Source organism: Astyanax mexicanus, chromosome 3, assembly GCF_023375975.1.
Source record: "Astyanax mexicanus isolate ESR-SI-001 chromosome 3, AstMex3_surface, whole genome shotgun sequence".
Classification (NCBI taxonomy): Eukaryota; Metazoa; Chordata; class Actinopteri; order Characiformes; family Acestrorhamphidae; genus Astyanax; species Astyanax mexicanus.
The window spans coordinates 3,182,539-3,201,224 of record NC_064410.1 but is presented as its reverse complement, the minus strand read 5'-3'; the positions used below and the strand labels follow the sequence as shown (position 1 = coordinate 3,201,224).

The following is an 18,686-nucleotide window of genomic DNA, read 5'->3' as shown; positions in this document are numbered from 1 at the left end:
ATATATACATTTTAGATTTAGAAATAGAAATATAGAAATATTCATCACTGCTGCCAATACCAGCTTCATGTGATTTACAGGAAAAAATATATATTTTAAGAACATTTAATATGGTGAATGTGATATAAAATTAAAATTAGATCATTATTTTTTAAATGATGTAATCTAAACCCTTTTTTATAAAACAAGCCACACTACAAAAAATATATAAATCATTTAATTAATTTTAAGATTAATCATGGTCGTACCACATAAAATTTATAAGGCCACTAACTTAATTCATCTGGATAGATGATTAAAAAACAAACTAAAATAAACTAATCATAATATGAATATACATTACCAATGTCAAAAGTTTGGGATCACTTGCAAATTTTCCTCTTTTCCCAAAGAAGCACAATATTCTAGGATAGTTTCAGTATCTGAAGCATCCACCGTATGTTATTTGCTTGCTTACAGGCTTAAAACGGTCATAAAGAAACAACTTTCTTTACAGACCAGTCATTTAATTGTTGTGTTGAGAATTGAAGGCTACTCAATGTAAGATATTGCAAACAAACTAAAAAAAAGTCTGATCATGCTGTTAACTCTTCCCATCAGAGAGTAGCACAGAGTGGCTCTAACAAGGAGAGAAAAAGAAGTGGGAGGCCCTGATGCACAACTGTGCAAGAATAAGATACTATAGAATGCTTCAGGAGGTGGTCAACTGATAGCTGCACTAAATGAAACCTTTCAAACACCAGTGTTTGCACTAACGCCAAACCATACAATACCTTGTGGGCAGCACCTGATTAGGGCTAATTTCATCATAAGAGTACATGGACATGATTTTCATTAAAATCTTGATTGGCCTGTTGAAAATCCTAATGTGTCACTGACCCTTATAACAGATTCATTTTCATAAACAAATGACAACTCGGCTTTTATGGGTTTTCCCCCCCCTTCATTTTTATTTCTAATGTTTGTGAAAAAAACAAACAGCTCAATGACGGTGAAAACTTACACATTTACAAACATACACCCACACATCACATAAAATAAAACTCAGACAGTATTCTTCATAAGGGGACGTAGAGACGTAGAGTGTAGGAGGTGCGATTGCTGCTGAAGAAAGTCTGTGAGTGAATGAAGGTGAAGTTTCGTTTCCTCGGTGGTGATCTCTCTCCGTGTCCTCTAGCGCTCCAGAAACCAGACCTTTCTGAGGAAACGGGGTGATGGGATTGGATGGGATGGGTTGGGTTTGGTTGGTCTTTTTCAGGATGTTTCATTCTTCCTCTTCAGCCCCAAAGCAAACTAATAAAACAGAAAATTATTTTAATTTTAGATACAACAGCCAACGTTGGTCCAAAAACTGTAGACAGGGTTCATACATGTTTTAACCAATAAATTTCCACGATTTTACCACAAATTTTCCATGAATTTTCCATGAATTTTCCAGGCCTTCAAGGCTAATTTTTATGACCATACATTTTTTAAAACCAAAGATCAACTACAACTATAATTAAAATTGATATAATATAGTAGGTCTAAAATGAATCAGATAAAAATGCTGACACGGAATCTTTAATAATAAAATGTGTGTCAGATCCTGAGAGCTCTACTGATGTAATTGTAGCTCAAAATAAATTTTCTCCATCGATAAGCTAAAACACAAAGATTTGTAGAGCAAATTTCCATGACCTTTCCAAAACTTTCTGGGCATTTTTTTCCCCAAAACTTATCCAGGCCTGGAAATTGGGATTTTCAAATTCCATGACTTTTCCAAAATCTGCATCTTCTTCAAAATGTTGAAAAGAAGCTCATTAATTGTTACACACTTTACCTCACCAATTTAGGATTTGGGTGGTTTAGTAGTAGTCAAAAGTTTGGACACACCTTCTCAAACTATTTTTTATGTGTGTAATTTATTTCCTACATTGTAAATGAATAATACATGTAGGAATTACATAGTAAACAGTAAAGGTAAAAGAAAAGTGTTTATCCACCACAATACCCTCATCTAAATAAAGAGACCACTTTTAAAAGTTATGAGTTTCTTTGATTTTACCAAATTAAAAACCTCTGGAATATAATAATCAAGAGGAAGATGGATGATCACAAACCATCAAACCACCAAACTGAACTGCTTGAATTTTTGCACCAGGAGTGTAAAGCAGCATAAAGTTATCCAAAAGCAGTGTGTAAGACTGGTGGAGGAGGAGAACATGATGCCAAGATGCATGAAAACTGTGATTAAAAACCAAAACCAGGGTTGTTGCACCAAATATTGATTTCTGAACTCTTAAAACTTTATGAATATGAACTTGTTTTTTTTTTTTTTTTGCATTATTTGAGGTCTGATAGCTCTGCATCTTTTTGTTATATCAGCTATTAATTTGGGAGAAATGTTGTCTGTAGTTTATAGAATAAAACAACAATGTTCATTTTACTCAAACATAAACCTATAAACAGCAATATATATTAATTAAAAGTACCTCAGAACTGTGGGTTCTGGCATTCCAGGATCTGCTCCCCGCTTGAACCCTGCAGAGAAAGCAGAAACACCATTCAGTACTGCACGCAACGTTGCTCAAAAACTCTTTTTTGCAGAACCAAAATCCGGCCTGACGTTTGCAGTGTTAGCTGAACGGTGGGTCTGTCTGAGCCGGTTCACATCGTTATTGCATCATGTTCTAGACTTCTTTCTCAATGGCTGCATCCTTTTTTATAGAGTAACCGGTACATCCTTTAGAAAAACTTCTAGAGAAAGTAGAAAACGCTGACTTCACATTTCATGTTAGCACACGGAAACTTCTCTGTGAATCGCCTAAAACAAATACACTTGGGCCTTAAAGCGAAGCAGCTCGAAACCATGATACCGCCACCCCCATGCTTAACAGAAGTGTGTTGTGTGCGTGTGTGTGTTTGCTGGCATAAGTGCATTTTAACTACAGTCAAATTAATATTTTTCACATGTCGTAACAGTGTATTTGATTTCAAGAATCTCGGTTTGAGTTGAACACTCCCGCCCACCCTCTTTAAAAAAAAACAAACAAACAATAAAAAACGTATAAATCCATGTCAATCAAATGCAAATATATCTTTCCTAGAAATATGTTGCCACACTTACACAAGTCTGCCTGTAATTCTAAAAATGAATTTTGCACGAGTTGTTCGTTTCTCATAAATGCTCTTTCACACCATACAGCACCAGTTTCAACTTCCACATCACATCTAGCCTGGGAACTCCAGTTTATCATACTTTTCTATTTTCAGATTTACATAAGGAGACAAATTTATATAAATTTCCCTTTTGGATACAGAACCAGCCAAAAGTTCAGACACACCTTCTATTTAATTTTCTATATTTAATCTATTTTCTACATTTTTCAATTAATTAATATTAAAGAGCCACTAAATCCCAAACCATATATATATATTTTTTTCCATTTATTGCTGAAATGTGAGAAACTAGTGCATCTCAAAATATATCAAAGTTACTTGTTTTATTTCAGTAATTTAGTTATAAAAATGTGAAACACATATTAAATATAGATGTATTAAACACACAGAGTGATCTATTTTAAGCCTTTATTGTTTACTATTGTTGATGATTATGAAGCTTACAGCCAATGAAAACCCAAAAATCAGTGTCTCAGAAGTTTTGAAAATATTATTTTGGCAGTGTGCCAAGTCCTGCTGGAAAATGAAATCCGCATCTCCATAAAAGTTGTTGTGAGCAGAGGGAAGCGTGAAGTGCTGTAAGATTTTGTGGGAAAACAAAACTGCACTGACTTTGGAGTTGATATAACGGCGATATATTGTCCCAAAAATGATTGCGATACACAATATTAAAAAAGCATAAAAAAGTAATTATACACTTTTAAAGACAGCAAAAATGTAAATAATTATTTATTACAATTAGTTGAGTCTTCACCTACTTTAGTCCACACTGTGTGTATATATGTTATAGAGCAGGGGTGTCCAAATTACGTTTCCTTTTTTGGAGCGGCCCACGAGGTATTTTAGAAATAGAATGAAAGTTAGCCCGCTGTTAAGCAGGTTTTAATAATGTGAGATTCAAAGTTTGAACGCTAGGTGTCAGAAACAGGCCAAAGAGTCTAAAAGCGGAGAGAGTGCGCATTTCTAGCGCAGAAAAACGAGCCAAAGAGTCTAAAAGCGGAGAGGGTGCGCATTTCTAGCTCAGAAAATCGGGCCAAAGAGTCTAAAAGCGGAGAGAGTGCGCATTTCTAGCGCAGAAAAACGGGCCAAAGAGTCTAAAAGCGGAGAGAGTGCGCATTTCTAGCGCAGAAAATCGGGCCAAAGAGTCTAAAAGCAGAGAGAGTGCGCATTTCTAGCGCAGAAAATCGGGCCAAAGAGTCTAAAAGCGGAGAGAGTGCGCATTTCTAGCTCAGAAAATCGGGCCAAAGAGTCTAAAAGCGGAGAGAGTGCGCAATTCTAGCTCAGAAAAACGGGCCAAAGAGTCTAAAAGCGGAGAGGCTGCGCATTTTTAGCACAGAAAAACGGCAAATGAGTCTAAAAGTTGCCGTAATTAAGGAGTTTAATATTAAGAGACACCATGAAATTAAACATCAATTTGAAAAATCTTAGTTTACACAACACTGTCAAAGATAGATAAAGATAGTAAGTCAAGTAAAATGGTGTGTAAATGAAATAATCAGGAAAAAAGTATTATTTAAAGTGGTATATTTCATTATTTGTTTTATTACAGAGTCTGTGGCCCGTGACTAAAAATATATTTCTCCTTCTGGCCCCCAACAAAAAAAGTTTGGACACCCCTGTTATAGAGTCACAGTTATTGAAGCACGACTGGCTAAAATATACTGTTCGCTGTTATATGTGTGAACAAACATACAAATAAACACAATAGACATATAATAAATATCACGGTTATCATAAATCATTGAGGTCATGTTCATTTATAAATCGATATTGCAATAATTGCAATACAGGCCCATCAATGATATTCAAATTTCTTTGAGAGGCACCTGTACTACATTATAGTTCATCATGCAGCGTTTACTGTAAAACACCCCAAAGTTCCTCCAAACACCCAGTTCCTACTAAGCTGACAAATCCTCTGCTGTTTTTGATATATATATATATTGACACTACAGCACAGCTGAATCAGACTGCAGGGTATGTACAGTGACAGCTGTAACTCATTTAGCACTGGAAACACTAACAGTAGAGAGGAAACATTTGTGCAGAATGTTTAGGGCTCTGGCGTAGGAACACGGACTCATATACACTCATTTTTCTCACTCAATCGTTCAGCATTTAAAATTAATGTGCTGCCAGTTTAAAAACGACCGGTCCAGAAAGTGACTTGGAGTGTGCTCACTGAATACGTTTCTAAAACGTCACGTTTTTACTGTCAGTGCGCCAAGAAACACGCAGACAGTAAGCTATGCAATATGACCAACAACATGCCTCAGATCTTTTTTGGCTACTTTCAGAAAAGTATTTCACAGTCTGCATCATAATTATTCATACACGAGTTTTATTGGTTATGTAGTAAACAGAAAAAAACGTTTACTTTGCTAATCTTCTGCTAGAGCTGGACAAATAAATATATATATATATTATATTTTTATCATAACTGTCTGCACACACAGATCTCTTTGGAGCTTCACTTCAAAACTTTGATTTATTTATCCACTGCATACCAAAAACTCTAGCATTAAAAAGTTACTTTATTTCAGTAATTCAGTTCAAAATGTGAAACTCCTATATTATATAGATGTATTACACACAGACTGATCTATTTTAAGTGTTTATTTCTTTTATTGTTGATTATGATTATGGCTTACAGCCAATGAAAACCCAAAAATCAGAGTCTCAGAAATTTAGAATATTCTATTCCAAAAGACCAATCGGTACTTTCGGCAGTTCATTTTCCTGCTGGAAAATAAAATCCAAAACTCCATGGCATGTCTCTCCAAACCATCACTGATTGGTGGAAACTTCACACTAGACCTCGAGCAGTTTGGACTGTGTGTCTCTCCACTCTTCCTCCAGACTCTGCTCCCTTCATTTCCTTTAAACGAAATGTAAAATTTACTGATGATCAGTGATGGTTTGGAGAGACATGTCTGTCATCTGCTGGTGTTGATCCACTGTGTTTTATTATCAAGTCTAAAGTCAGTGCAGTTTTGTTTTCCCACAAAATCTTACAGCACTTCATGCTTCCCCTCTGCTGCTGAAAACTTTTACTGAGGTGTAGATTTCATTTTCCAGCAGGATTTTCCAATTTTGTGAGATACAGATTTTTAGGTTTACAAACATCAACAATAAAATAAATTACCGCTTAAAATAGATCACTCTGTGTGTGATAAATCTATATACTATATGAGTTTCACTTTTTCTAACTGAATTACTGAAATAAAGTAACTTCTCAATTATACTCAATTTTTTTGAGAGGCACTAGCATAAATTGTTTTTTTTTTTACTGTGTTTAATATGAAAAAAGCTGCATGTAAGGTTGAAGGGGGCCACTTACTATTCCTAAGAAAAAGAAACAATAGTTTGCGCAACATTTAGAAGCATGAAATTACAGCTCATTAGCAATGTTTACTTTAAAACACTCAACCAAAGACAAATATCCAGTAGGGGTGGGCGATATGGCTCTAAAATAATATCACGATATTTCAGGGTATTTTTGCGATAACGATATACTTGGCGATATAGGAAAACAGAAAAATAATTTATTAATTTCTGGAATATAGTATAATAGTATAACAGCATAATCATAATGTGGCAAAATAAATAATATAGCATCAAATAATATAATGCAGCAAAAAATATTGCAGAATATTTAGTGCATGCATATAAACTGCAAACTAAAACAATTATACAATAAACACACCTAAAGCTTCACAGTAAATAATAGACTATTTTAGGACAGAACATCTCTATTATCACGATATGGATTTTTAATATAACGATATTTCTGTGTCTCGATATATTGTATACGATATAATATTGCCCACCCCAAATATCCAGTTCCTACTAAGCTGACAAAATATTTGATATTACACACGGACATAAAAAAAAGTAAAAGTGTGATTGCAGAGCTGAATCAGAGTTTAGAGAAAGTATAATCACTGCTGGGACTAATTAAGCACTGGAAACATTAACTGTAGAGGGGAAACATTTGGAAAGAACTGTTTAGGCTCTGGTGCAAGAACACTCATCAAATGATGGTGAACTGAGCACAAAAATCTATGGCAATACCCCTGCAAACATTTTATTCAAATATTTCAAATGTTATTCACAGCTTGTTTTCAATAATTGATTTATGTACCAGTTAATATATTACTTGTTCTGTTAAAAAAAAGTTAATTGTATGTTTTGTTGCTTAATTGTGTAAATGTGTGAAATAACAGTACATTGCTGTCTCATAGCTTAACCCTTTCAGAGCTGAATTACCTCTAGTGACGAAAAAAAAAAAGTAAGAATTCTGTTTTCTGTCTGTAACGCACAGAAAAGACTCTACTATAGATATTGTACTATAACTAAAATAACTAAAAATTAATCATTTTATTTTCCATTGGGTCATATAGCTTTGGAAGCCTGTGTGCAATATCTAATTTCATATTAACCTTTTTATATCATAAACCATCCCTAAATAGTGAAAACACATTAATTAAATTGGTAAATATTAGTTATATGTTACTTTGCCTCAATGGCTCTGGTGTTGGGGTGGGCAATATTATATCGTATACAATATATCGAGACACAGAAATATCGTGATATTAAAAATCCATATTGTGATAATAGGACTGTTCTGTCCTAAAATAGTCTATTATTTACTGTGAAGCTTTAAGTGTATTTATTGTTTAATTGTTTTGTTTGCAGTTTATATGCATGCACTAAATATTCTGCAATATTATTTGCTGCATTATATTATTTTATGCTATATTATTTATTTTGCCACATTATGATTATGCTGTTATACTATATTCCTGAAATTAATGAATTATTTTTCTGTTTTCCTATATCGCCAAGTATATCGTTATCGCAAAAATACCCTGAAATATCGTGATATTATTTTAGAGCCATATCGCCCACCCCTACTCTGGTGTTACTGTTTATCCAGTGTTTTGCAGTGTTTCATTAGTTTATAAACTCATTCATTGGCTGGTTCATGGTCTATTCTGATGGACAACAGCTCTCAAATAGTGAAAATGTGCAAGAAAATACTTAAAAATAAAGAAAATACCCAAATGTTCATTGTAATGGATGTAGGGTCTAAAATGGTTAACAATGTTTTTCAGTTTTCCAATAAATAAAAATAAGGCCCCTGTTTTTTTTTTTTTAAGTCTTTACCTGTGTAGGGCGCCTCTAGTGGGCTGGCAAGCACACAGCACACACATACTTCTGGCCCCCAACAAAAAAAGTTTGGACACCCCTGCTGTACACTAACTACTATTATAAAATCATTTAAAAAAATCTCTAATATAGTTTTATTAACGCAGCGGTTAAAACCAGAGACTGTAAAAAAGATGGACTCCGTGTCTCCGTTCCAATTCATTCAATGAAAATGAAGCCAAAATCTTCCGCCATGTTGGCGATCCTGAAACCTGATTCTGCGCAGTAGAGACCAGAGGAGGGAGAAAGACTGTGGATAGCAACCTACTCATTTAAATAACCCCGCCCCTGAGGGCTGCCTCGAGGTCACAGGCTGCAGAGCGGGGCGGAGCGGAGCTGACGGACTGTTTTTGGTCCCGCCCATAACCAGCCCTTTTACAATAACCACACCTTTTTTGAAAAGAGCTGAATAAAGTTTTAAAAACCGAATTCTGTGGGGATATAAAAATTTAACAATATAAGCAGAGGTTACATTAGCTGCTGCATTTAAATAAAGGAGGTAGCATTACAGTATATTAGAAAAAAACGTGATTGAATGTTGTCTGTTTTGCCATTGAAACCTATGGGGATGGGTGGAGTTACACAGCTTTCTGCAGCCGAACAGCAGGGGGCGCCCGACCTGTGGTGGCTTCACTTTTAAGAGACGATGCTCTGTCCAGCTATACGCAGTCTATGGTTAAAACTAATTCTGCTTGAATCTTTGACGAAGGAAGGATAATGAATCGGTTCAACTGATTCGAAACAACGACTCGCTGCTCATGCTCTGAGCGTCACTAGTAACAAATGTAGCTAAGCTATTAGCTTAGCTTAGCGTAGGTACTTAGCTCAAACAGCAGCCGGCACCACACACTTATACACACTGCGACTCTGCTTTTAGTGAGATTATTATTATTATGACATTTTTAACAGTACGCGGTACAGGGTTTAGACTCTATCAGAGGGAGAAACGCGCTAGCGGCTGAGCTAAGCTAGCTGTAATGAGCCTAGCTGTAGTTAGCTGTATTTAGCGCTGTGTGTGTGTTTAGAGGTAGTTACTGACCCAGGTACAGCACCGTGGGGATGAAGCCCCAGCGGATGACGAACTGTCCGCACTGGAAGAGCTGCTGCAGCCGCTGTTTACTCTCTTTACTGAGCTTCACCATGTCTGCGCTGATCCTGCCGCTGAGACTGAAGGACAACCACGCTGCCGTATTCTGCGCTGCCTGCTGTTTTACGACACTCTGGCAAGAAGCTGTACGACAGTGCGGCACCGCCTGGCGGGCGACTCCAGTACTCTCTGTACCCTACTCCTTTTTCTGTACTCCCTATACACTATTCCCTACTCCCTATTCTCTACTTGCTATTCCTACTCCCTTCTTTCTGTTCCCTACTCAGTTCTCCCTGTTCCCTACTCCCTATACCCTATTTATATTTACTACTATTAACTCCCTATTATCTGATCACTATTCCCTACTTCCTGCTCCCCTACTCAGCTCTCCCTATTCCTTATTCCAAATTCCCTACTTCCTATTTTCTACTCCCTATTTCCAATACCCTACTTCCTATGCTCTACTCCTTATACCCTACTCCCCATGTCCTAATACTCTTAACTTCCAATTCTCTACTCCCTAATTCCCATAGTCTACTCCATATTCCCTACTCCCTATGCTGGCTGTGTCTGTTTCGTAAGAAATTTTCAGGCAGGATTTTGAGGCAGAAAGGCGCCCTGTCTAAATCAAAGTTCAGTAATCTAGCCTCGTGTTTAATAAGGCAATTATGCTATTAATAATCAATCAAAACGCCTGAATATATACTCTGCACACTGGCAAAGTTTAATTTGGATACAGAGGCTTTAATGCAGGGCCGTCACTGGAGATGTATAAACAGGCGACCTCCCACGGAAATTTCTATTTCTTGCTGTGCTTTCCAATTTCAGACACTAGATTGCGCCACTTTACCTTTAAATATTGTCTGAGCTGAATTGAACATTTGTAAAGATCTGTGGTCCTCTCTGTCTGTGTAAAGCACTAGCTCTAAATCGGGAGCAGATTTAATATTTGTCCATCAAACAAATATGGACAAGAAAAGTCTTAAAGAAGCTAACTAAGAAGAAGAGTGTCAGAAATGAGCCAAGTTTAAATTTTGGAAATGTGTATAAGCTTTTAAAAGGGGAATGATCTCCCAGGACATCCATAACATTAAAAAAAACTGACAGCTTATTATTATACTGTGTAGATCAAACAGCACAGACCATCAGCACCAGGACTCCTCAAGACCAATGAAGTTGTCCTGTGGTTTTGGCACCAAGATGTTAGCAGAGTTGTAAGGTGGGGTTTCTGGTCAACCAGTAGTTCATCGCTGGAGGTTTTTTTGGTGAATTACCCACATTTCAACTCATTTAGCTCAGCTTACCATTAGACTAAGTCTCAGTTTCAGCAGTGAAGAGATGAATTAGAGGTCCGACAGGTAAAGAACTGCAGTAATAAAGTCATTGCTAAGATGATAAAATAAAATAAAGCAGCTTGTCTAAGCCATACAATAAAAAAAAAGGACCGATTGTCTAACTCACTTACAGCCAAATATGTAGGTCCCACCTGCTGAAAGTTAAAAGCCACTGTAACCAGATAATCAATATTCATTTACTCACCTCTAACCTGGTTTAAATATTATAATCGTAGGTAATTTAAATTACCTACTTTGGTTCACTTGTTTCCCAGCACAAACCTGCAGAAGCTATCTCAAATAATCATTTTTATTTTCCCAGAAGTTTTACTATTATCGACGTTGCAAAAGGCAACATCAGCACAATATGAACATACATATAAAAATACAGACAACTACTGTTCAAACTTATGAACAACAAACAATTAAATAAGCACCGATCATTTAAACAAGATATTTATTCTAAAACAAAAGTGGAGAAAAACAAAGAAAATCCTGGAACAGACAACAGACAACAGATCGGTACGATACCACAGTGTTTCGTCAGCTGCGAATTAAAACAGAACAAAACGAGAAAAAAATAAACATAAAAAATAACCGCCGATAAACAAACCAGACCACAAACAAACCGGATCACTCTGGATCCTCGTCCAAATAACACAGATCACATCACATGGCATGACAGGAGGATTTTCTTCTTCTTTTTCTGTTTTAAACAATATAAACCTGCGGCACCACCAACTTCTCCACCTCCACCTCTTAATACTGCATTCCTCTGTGCAACACCTTCAATTATACAACCAAAAGTTGTGTTTATCAGACTCAGGTCCTGATCTGTCATCAAAATGACAATATTGCTTTAAAGATATAACACGATGGACTCTGTGTAAACAAATAAATACAGCTTCGTCTTTAGTTCTATCTGGTTTTAAAGGAATGGTTCACCGAGGAGAAAAAAAAAAAATAAAATAATAATAATTTTCCTCTCTTTAACCCAAATGTGTAGTCAGTCAGTCGCTCAGCCCAGCCATGTTTAGTGTTTAGTGTTTGAGGCTTGATATAAAGGTCTATCGTGGCTTTCTATTAGTGCCAATATCTCCCAATAATGGCACTCTGATTGCAACTCCGCAAAGTATTAAAGATGTGTAATACAAGTGCAAGTTTTTTTTACTTTTAGTTCAGAAACTAACACATTATATAGATGTATTACACACACAGAGTGATCTATTTTAAGCTTAAGTTTAATTCTTCTTTTATTGTTGATGATTACGGCTTACAGCCAATGAGAACCCAAAAAAATCAGTGTCTCACAAGACCAATTGGTACTTTTGGCAGTGTGGGCAGTGTGCCAAGTCCTGCTGGAAAATGAAATCCGCAGCTTTATAAAGTGCTTTAATGACTTTAGACTTCATAATAAAACACAGTGGATCAACACCAGCAGATGTCAGACATGTCTCTTTATCCAAACCATCACTGATTGGTGGAAACTTCACACTAGACCTTGAGCAGTTTGGACTGTGTGTCTCTCCACTCTTCCTCCAGACTCTGCTCCCTTAATTTCCTTTAAATGAAATGTAAAATTTGCTGATGATCAGTGATGGTTTGGAGAGACATGTCTGTCATCTGCTGCTGTTGATCCACTGTGTTTTATTATCAAGTCTAAAGTCAGTGCAGTTTTGTTTTCCCACAAAATCTTACAGCACTTCCTATCTTACAGCTTCCCTCTGCTACTGACAGATTTTATGGAGATGCAGATTTCATTTTCCAGCAGGACTTGGCGCACTGCCCACACTGCCAAAAAGTACCAATTTGTCACTGTTTTTTGGAGGGTTTTTTTTTTGGCTGTGAACCATAATCATCAACAATAAAAGAAATCAAGAAAACGCATAAAATAGATCACTCTGTGTGTAATACATCTATATTATAATATATGAGTTTCAGATTTTGAACTGAATTACTGAAATGAAGTAACTTTGCAATAGTATTCAAATTTTTTGAGATGCACTAGTGCACACTTTCTGCTTCTGCTTGAAGCATTGGGAATGCAAATGACGATGATGGAATGGGTGCCTAATATCCACTACTTGAACGAACACATCCATGTCAGCACTGTCACCTAGTTACATTTTTTTTTGTGCATGTGACGAGGCGATCTGCAGACGTGCAGAGAAGTGCAATTGTGCGAGGCTGCGTTTAGATGCGTCTAGACATCGTTTTAAGGGATGCAGACCTTTCACAACTTCACAACGTGACAATGTGCTTCACCTGGAACATAGAAACACAAGAACAGGAACAGCTGAACAGGAACAAAAAGGCTAAAAAAAAAAAAAAAGAGATGAATAAATAAACCCTGTGTCCGAGAAAGAAGCGAACTCAACAGCAACTTTAAACCAAACTCAGAACGAAGTTCTCTACATCCTTCACCAGCGAGAAAGAGAGAAAGAGAGAGAGAAATAGAGAGAGTTTCTGCTTTCATAACGTGTCGCATTGCGCTGATGTTCCACCTCAACAAGAACACTGTGGTGAATATCAGCACCTGCCATTCAGACTCGTGCACACCCACGCAGCTCCCCAGCGCCAATCTAACAGTACAGCCCTTTAATCTTGAATATTAAGCATTTAAAAGGAGCACATTTCGGCTGATTGGCTACTTCAGGGTAAGAGGAAACCGACTGGGCACTTTTCTGGGTCATTTTTGTATTTGTTTTTCAATGAACCATTCATTTAAATGGGAACGTGGAACACTGGGAACACGAAGCGCGTGTATTGCCGAGGTGTCGGGGGTGTTTTTCTAATACTGAACACTTATTTTAAAGCTCAGTACATAAAAAAGGGGAAGTATACACTTCTTTCCAGCTCCTGTCTATTCTGCTATCCACACACACACACACATACACACACATACACTTGTGCTCTTTCATTTAAAAAAAAAAAAAAAGCAGATCTCATCCTTCACACACACAAAATTCACAGCCTATTTTAAAACTCACTCGAGCACACACACACACACACACACACACACACACATTAAAGGCCCCTTCACACAGAGATTTTGCAGAAACAACAAAAGAAATGCATGTATAGTTTTTTTTAATGACCACCTCTACAATAAAAGGTGTGGTGTTGGCATGGAGCAGTGGATAACACCACCGCCTGCCAGTGAGCATGTGAGAGACTGAGGTTCAATTCCTGGTCTGGGTGACTGAATGCTACGCTACACCAATAAGACTCCTTTGGCTAGACACCTCTATCACTACATTGGCCCAGTAAAATGCTTTAAAAGTAGATGTAAAAGTAAATGTAATAGTGTCTTCTATAACTGAATGACTCAACTGTGTTGTGCAGACCAATCAAAAAAAGCTATTATGGTTACAGACCAAACAAATGTGTATGGGGGAATGGCAGTTCTATACAGAGAGACTTCATGTAACTGTTTTAAGTGTTTCTAAATGCCTTCTGGTCTGTTAATGGCCATGAAAAGCCAAGAAATATATAGCTAAAACATAGCTAATGGGCTCTTGAGTGGAGGAGGGACAGTAAACGAGAGCAGAATCGGACAGAGAGCAGAGAAACAGAAAGAATGGACAGAGAAATCAGAGCTATGGAGAGTTTAGCCCTGTTAAATAGAACCCAATCCAAAAAAAACAAAAGAAAAAGGAAAACCCAACACTCTGTGTGAAAGAGCCCCAACATACACAACACAACACAAAACACACACATACACACGCTTTCCGAATCACACGATTCAATACAGCATCAAAAAATACCCTTAAAAGCTCAAATTCAGGCTTCACGTACAATCCTCGGTATCGACACAATCGGTTAGCGTTAAAAAGTCCACGGACGACATGGAAGAATACAAATGGAGAAAAAGGGGGAGTTTTGTTTCTGCTCTTTTTTTTTCTCTTTTTTTTTGCTTCTTTTTTTTTAAACACTTACTTCAAAAATACAATTTGTACATTTTTTTTTTAAAGAAACACGCCATTGACAAAAAAAAAAAAAAATCCACAAAAATAAAAACCAGACTTTTTCTTTTTAAGGTGCAACAGTTTTGGTTCAGTGCCACCGGGGGGCAGGAGTGCTAGGGCCTTTTTGAAGCAGTCTTCATTCTGTTTGAGTCTCTTCCAAGGCCTTAAAAAAACAGGAGTGGCTTAAGAATAAAAAGGAACCGCGAGTCCTCTGTCTTGTTTGCGTTTTGCGGCTTTTACGTTATGGCTAGAGGTCCACTTTCGGGATTTTCAGGACTTCCAGTATTGTCACCAATCCACCCATCTAATGATTGAGTGCTCAGGAGTTAAAAGTTGGAAAGGAGGGGTTTCGAGGAAGGAGGAGGTTAATCTCACGTTTAGCGTCACATGTCTGGGGCGAGGTGCAAGCTGATGCTGGGTGAGCGCTGCTGCTGCTGATGGTGGTGGTGGTGTGGGGTGGGGCTGAGGTGCTCCTCCTGCAGGCTGCAGGCTGAGTAACGGTTCTCTCTGGAGATGTGGTGGTTCGGGGGCTGCGGTTGCTGAAGCTGCTGCTGCTGCTGAGTGCCGGCGGCGGCGGCCAGGGCGTTGCTGACCTGCTCGAAAGAGCGAGAGAAGACGGCGCTGGCCGTGCGGGACAGGCTCAGCGTGCCTCCCTTAGGCACTGACTGGCTGGACGTTAGCGTGAGGCGCTTGAGGGACAGAAGCTCCAGGTTCTCGCTCATGGCCCGGCTGCCGGACTGCTTGCGCGAGAGCTGCTCTGCTCCTCCTTCTTTCTCTTTGTCTTTTTCCTTGTCCTTATCCTTATCTTTGTCTTTGCTGGATCGGCTGCCTCCCAGGCGGCGCAAGCCCTTCCCCACCGACTTCGTGCTAACGGCCGTAGCATTGCTAACCACGATGGTAGGGGGGCTGTTCCCCTGAGCGCCGGGCTGCGTGCAAATGCCCTCGTCCACCTCGGAGATCTCCATCAGCTCATCCGGGGAACCCAGATCCACTGCGTCTGTGATTAGATATCAGATAAAAGAGAAAATTAGTTAGTTAATCTGTTAAAGTTATAGTGGAATCTTAGATACTTCCCATTGTAACCAAATCACCAACTTCCTTAAAGTCTTATTGTAAAAAAACACAGCTAACTAACACACTAATAAACAAACAAACAGCAGTCTAGCACCACCTTACCAGAGCGCTTTGGAAAAAGGCAGGGAGTCAGAGGAAGAAGGAGGAGGAAAAGCACATCACAAACCAGGCCAATCCAATCAATCGGATCACTCTCCAGATAGAGGACAGATAGGCAGCCACGCAAGGCTTATTCTGAGATATGGCTAAACAGGAGACCTGAACATGGCTGCTGTTTATCAGATTACTCCAGATCTGCTTACTGTATTTTACGCACTATAAGGAGCACTTAAAATCCTTTTATTTTACCAAGAATCGTAAGTGCAGGTCAGGTCAGGTATTAATTAAAGAGCAGTAAACCCACTCTGCTGAAATACAGTGTTATACAGGGGGTTTAGTTAAGTTCTTTAGCACTGAGACTGGAGCAGCATTAGCATTCATCGATAACCATGCTAAGCGCTAGCTCTTTTGTCGTTCAAAGGTGAGTATTATGGGTCTGTTGCCTGCTGATAAACCCCGGCTAGCACAGTTAGCAGCTAATGCTAATGCTGCTGCACCCAGCCTTAGTGGAAATCTGGAAATCTAAGCTTAAGGCTGTAAATAAATGGAAGCGCCTTTACTCACGCAAATAAACAGGAGTTTTCAGGAGAGAAATCTGTGTAGATTAACATCCAGCGCTCGTTTGACTTTTAAAAGATTTTATTTTTTATTTTTTAAGAATTACAGTTTTGTTTACTTAGATTAGCTTTACTTAAGTTTCCCAAGTTAACCTAACCCCCACCACCACCCAGCGGTTAGACCTGCTGAATTAGAAGGAAAACATGGCGACACCCCTGTTCCTTACTAGTGTCACAAAGTGCACCTTATAGTGCGAAAAATAAATATTTAAAGTATATTTTCAGACTGTCTGCTCCAAGCAGAACACCGTAACCTTATCTGCAACTGCCGATCTGCCTCTGTTATTACAACCGGTCTACAGAAACACTGTTTCCCATAGCAACCCAGCAGTTTAGTGTTGGAGCGAGAAGCACAGAAGCAGATTAGATTTCATAAGGTCTTTTGTTTGCAGTAAAGGCAGGAGACCAAACCGTTTTGTAATTTGGCGGAGTGTTAGTTGGCCGTGAAAGCCGAGCCGGGTAGAAGCTCGGAGGTTCAGTGCAGATGTTCAGTGGAAAAGCGAGGAGAAAAGAGAGGAGTAGTATTAAAAAAAATTAGTTGAGAGGGGGATGAATGTCAAAAAGCAGATCAAGTGTGTGGGGGTCCATTGCAGAGTTTAGGAAAAGATTAAATCGGGAGAATATCAACAGCATCCAAAGCAAAGTCCTGACACAGCCAAGCACGCCTAGATCCTTACAAGAAAAAAAAAAATATATATATATATATATATATAATTAACCAGTATTACCAGTTTAAGTAGACCTTTAAGCTGCCGTTAATGTAGCATTACTGGGTTGCCGCTAGCTCAGAGGAAAGTGCAGCGACCCATCTCTGATACCTCAGCTAGTAGACGCCTGTGCTGACCATTAATCAATCAAACGCACCATCTATCCACCTCAACTGTGCTCTCTCGGAGTCTGGCTGCTGATGGCAAGCATCTTTGTCCAGGACTTAAACAAGTGATTCTTCAATTATAGTGACAGTTTGGGGTCTTATGCTTTAAACTACAGTTAACACTCAGATACACTGTAGTTTTTAGTGAACTGGGAAAATCTGCTTTTAGCTAAAGAGCACCAGAGAACTGGAATTCACTACAGGAAACTCTTAAACTATAAAACTCAGCTTACTGGTGTAGCTCAGTCATTTTAAACTTTTAATATCTAACCACCCTTCAGTCAGCCTGTACCTGTTTTACTTAACTTATTTATGTATTAACTTTTATTTCTTATTTTAGTTCTTTCATTATTTTGTATAGTTTTTTATTATTGCTTTTTACCTTATTTTAATTCGTTTTCTATTCTTATTTTTGTGAGTTTATTTATTTTTTATTGTACTATGTAAAAGTTAGTTTTAGCTTAATTTTACCTGTTTGTGTTGTATTAATCGCATCTTATTTTGTTCTTAATGTCTTATCAATTAAACAAAGTTTCAGTATTATTTTATTATAACTGTTTATCTTTTATTTGCTGTTATTTTAAAATGATTAAATGTAGTTTTTATTTTATTTTTTTTAAATCATGTCAATCCCTGTTTTTTTAAATACTCAGCTACACTGAAAATGAAGGTTGCCCTCAATGTTCTTCCGAGTTAAAATAAAGGTTCATTAATTAATTGATCATTTTTTATTTTTTATTAGACACATCAGATCATCTCAGGTCACTAATGTGAAAAAACAGCTGCAAGTCATTATTTTTTATTACAGAACTGGACCAGAGTTCCAAACAAACACAGAAAGTCTATTGTTTTCTTCAGGGTTCAAATCTTAAAACCTAATTCAGACTTTAAACGTAAAGCATTAGGAAATGCACTTAATTATTCGAGGTGTAACGATTCAGCCACCTCAGCTTAGCGCCACTAATTCGCTTAGCTGCTTTCTTCAAGCTCCACCGACTGACCGCGGGGGAACGTGTTAACCGCATGCTAACATGCTGGCTGAGAGCTAAAGCACCAACCACTGGGTAATGCCCCAGCACTGAGCTAACAGCGTTAACCACAAACACATTAATTAACTCTTAATCTGCTGAATACGCTGTTGATTATGTGTATAAAATACAGCTCTGGAAAAAATTAAGAGAGCACTTCAGTTTCTGAATCAGTTTCTCAAATTTTGCTATTTATAGGTTTATGTTTGAGTAAAATGAACATTATTGTTTT

General features: G+C 37.8%; 2 protein-coding genes across 6 annotated transcripts in view; both read right to left on the bottom strand.

Annotated features, from left to right (window-relative positions):
• Positions 1 to 918: 918 nt before the first annotated feature.
• tomm7 (translocase of outer mitochondrial membrane 7 homolog (yeast)) lies at positions 919 to 9,618 on the bottom strand. Its single transcript, XM_022668077.2, has 3 exons — positions 9,413 to 9,618; positions 2,475 to 2,523; positions 919 to 1,293 (listed from the first exon to the last, which is right to left on the bottom strand). The coding sequence occupies exons 1-3, from the start codon at positions 9,513 to 9,515 to the stop codon at positions 1,278 to 1,280; spliced, it is 168 nt and encodes a 55-aa protein (XP_022523798.1). The 5' UTR covers positions 9,516 to 9,618; the 3' UTR covers positions 919 to 1,277.
• Positions 9,619 to 11,234: 1,616 nt separating this feature from the next.
• Positions 11,235 to 18,686, bottom strand: part of fam126a (family with sequence similarity 126 member A) — a 58,482-nt gene continuing 51,030 nt past the window's right edge. For 3 of the 5 annotated variants that reach the window (XM_022668100.2, XM_022668099.2, XM_022668098.2), the window contains exon 11: positions 11,235 to 15,759. In XM_022668100.2, coding sequence (XP_022523821.2) covers positions 15,146 to 15,759 — 614 coding nt within the window. In that variant the 3' untranslated portion in view covers positions 11,235 to 15,145. The remainder of the gene's footprint in view (positions 15,760 to 18,686) is intronic. The other 2 variants (XM_049475724.1, XR_007438159.1) reach the window with 2 other exon arrangements.

Excerpts from the sequence above, each read along its gene's own strand:
- tomm7 (XM_022668077.2), bottom strand. The coding sequence starts at position 9,515 with ATGGTGAAGCTCAGTAAAGAGAGTAAACAGCGGCTGCAGCAGCTCTTC. Across the intron at positions 2,524-9,412 it reads CCCCACGGTGCTGTACCTGG|GGTTCAAGCGGGGAGCAGAT; the intron begins GTCAGTAACTAC and ends CTTTCTCTGCAG.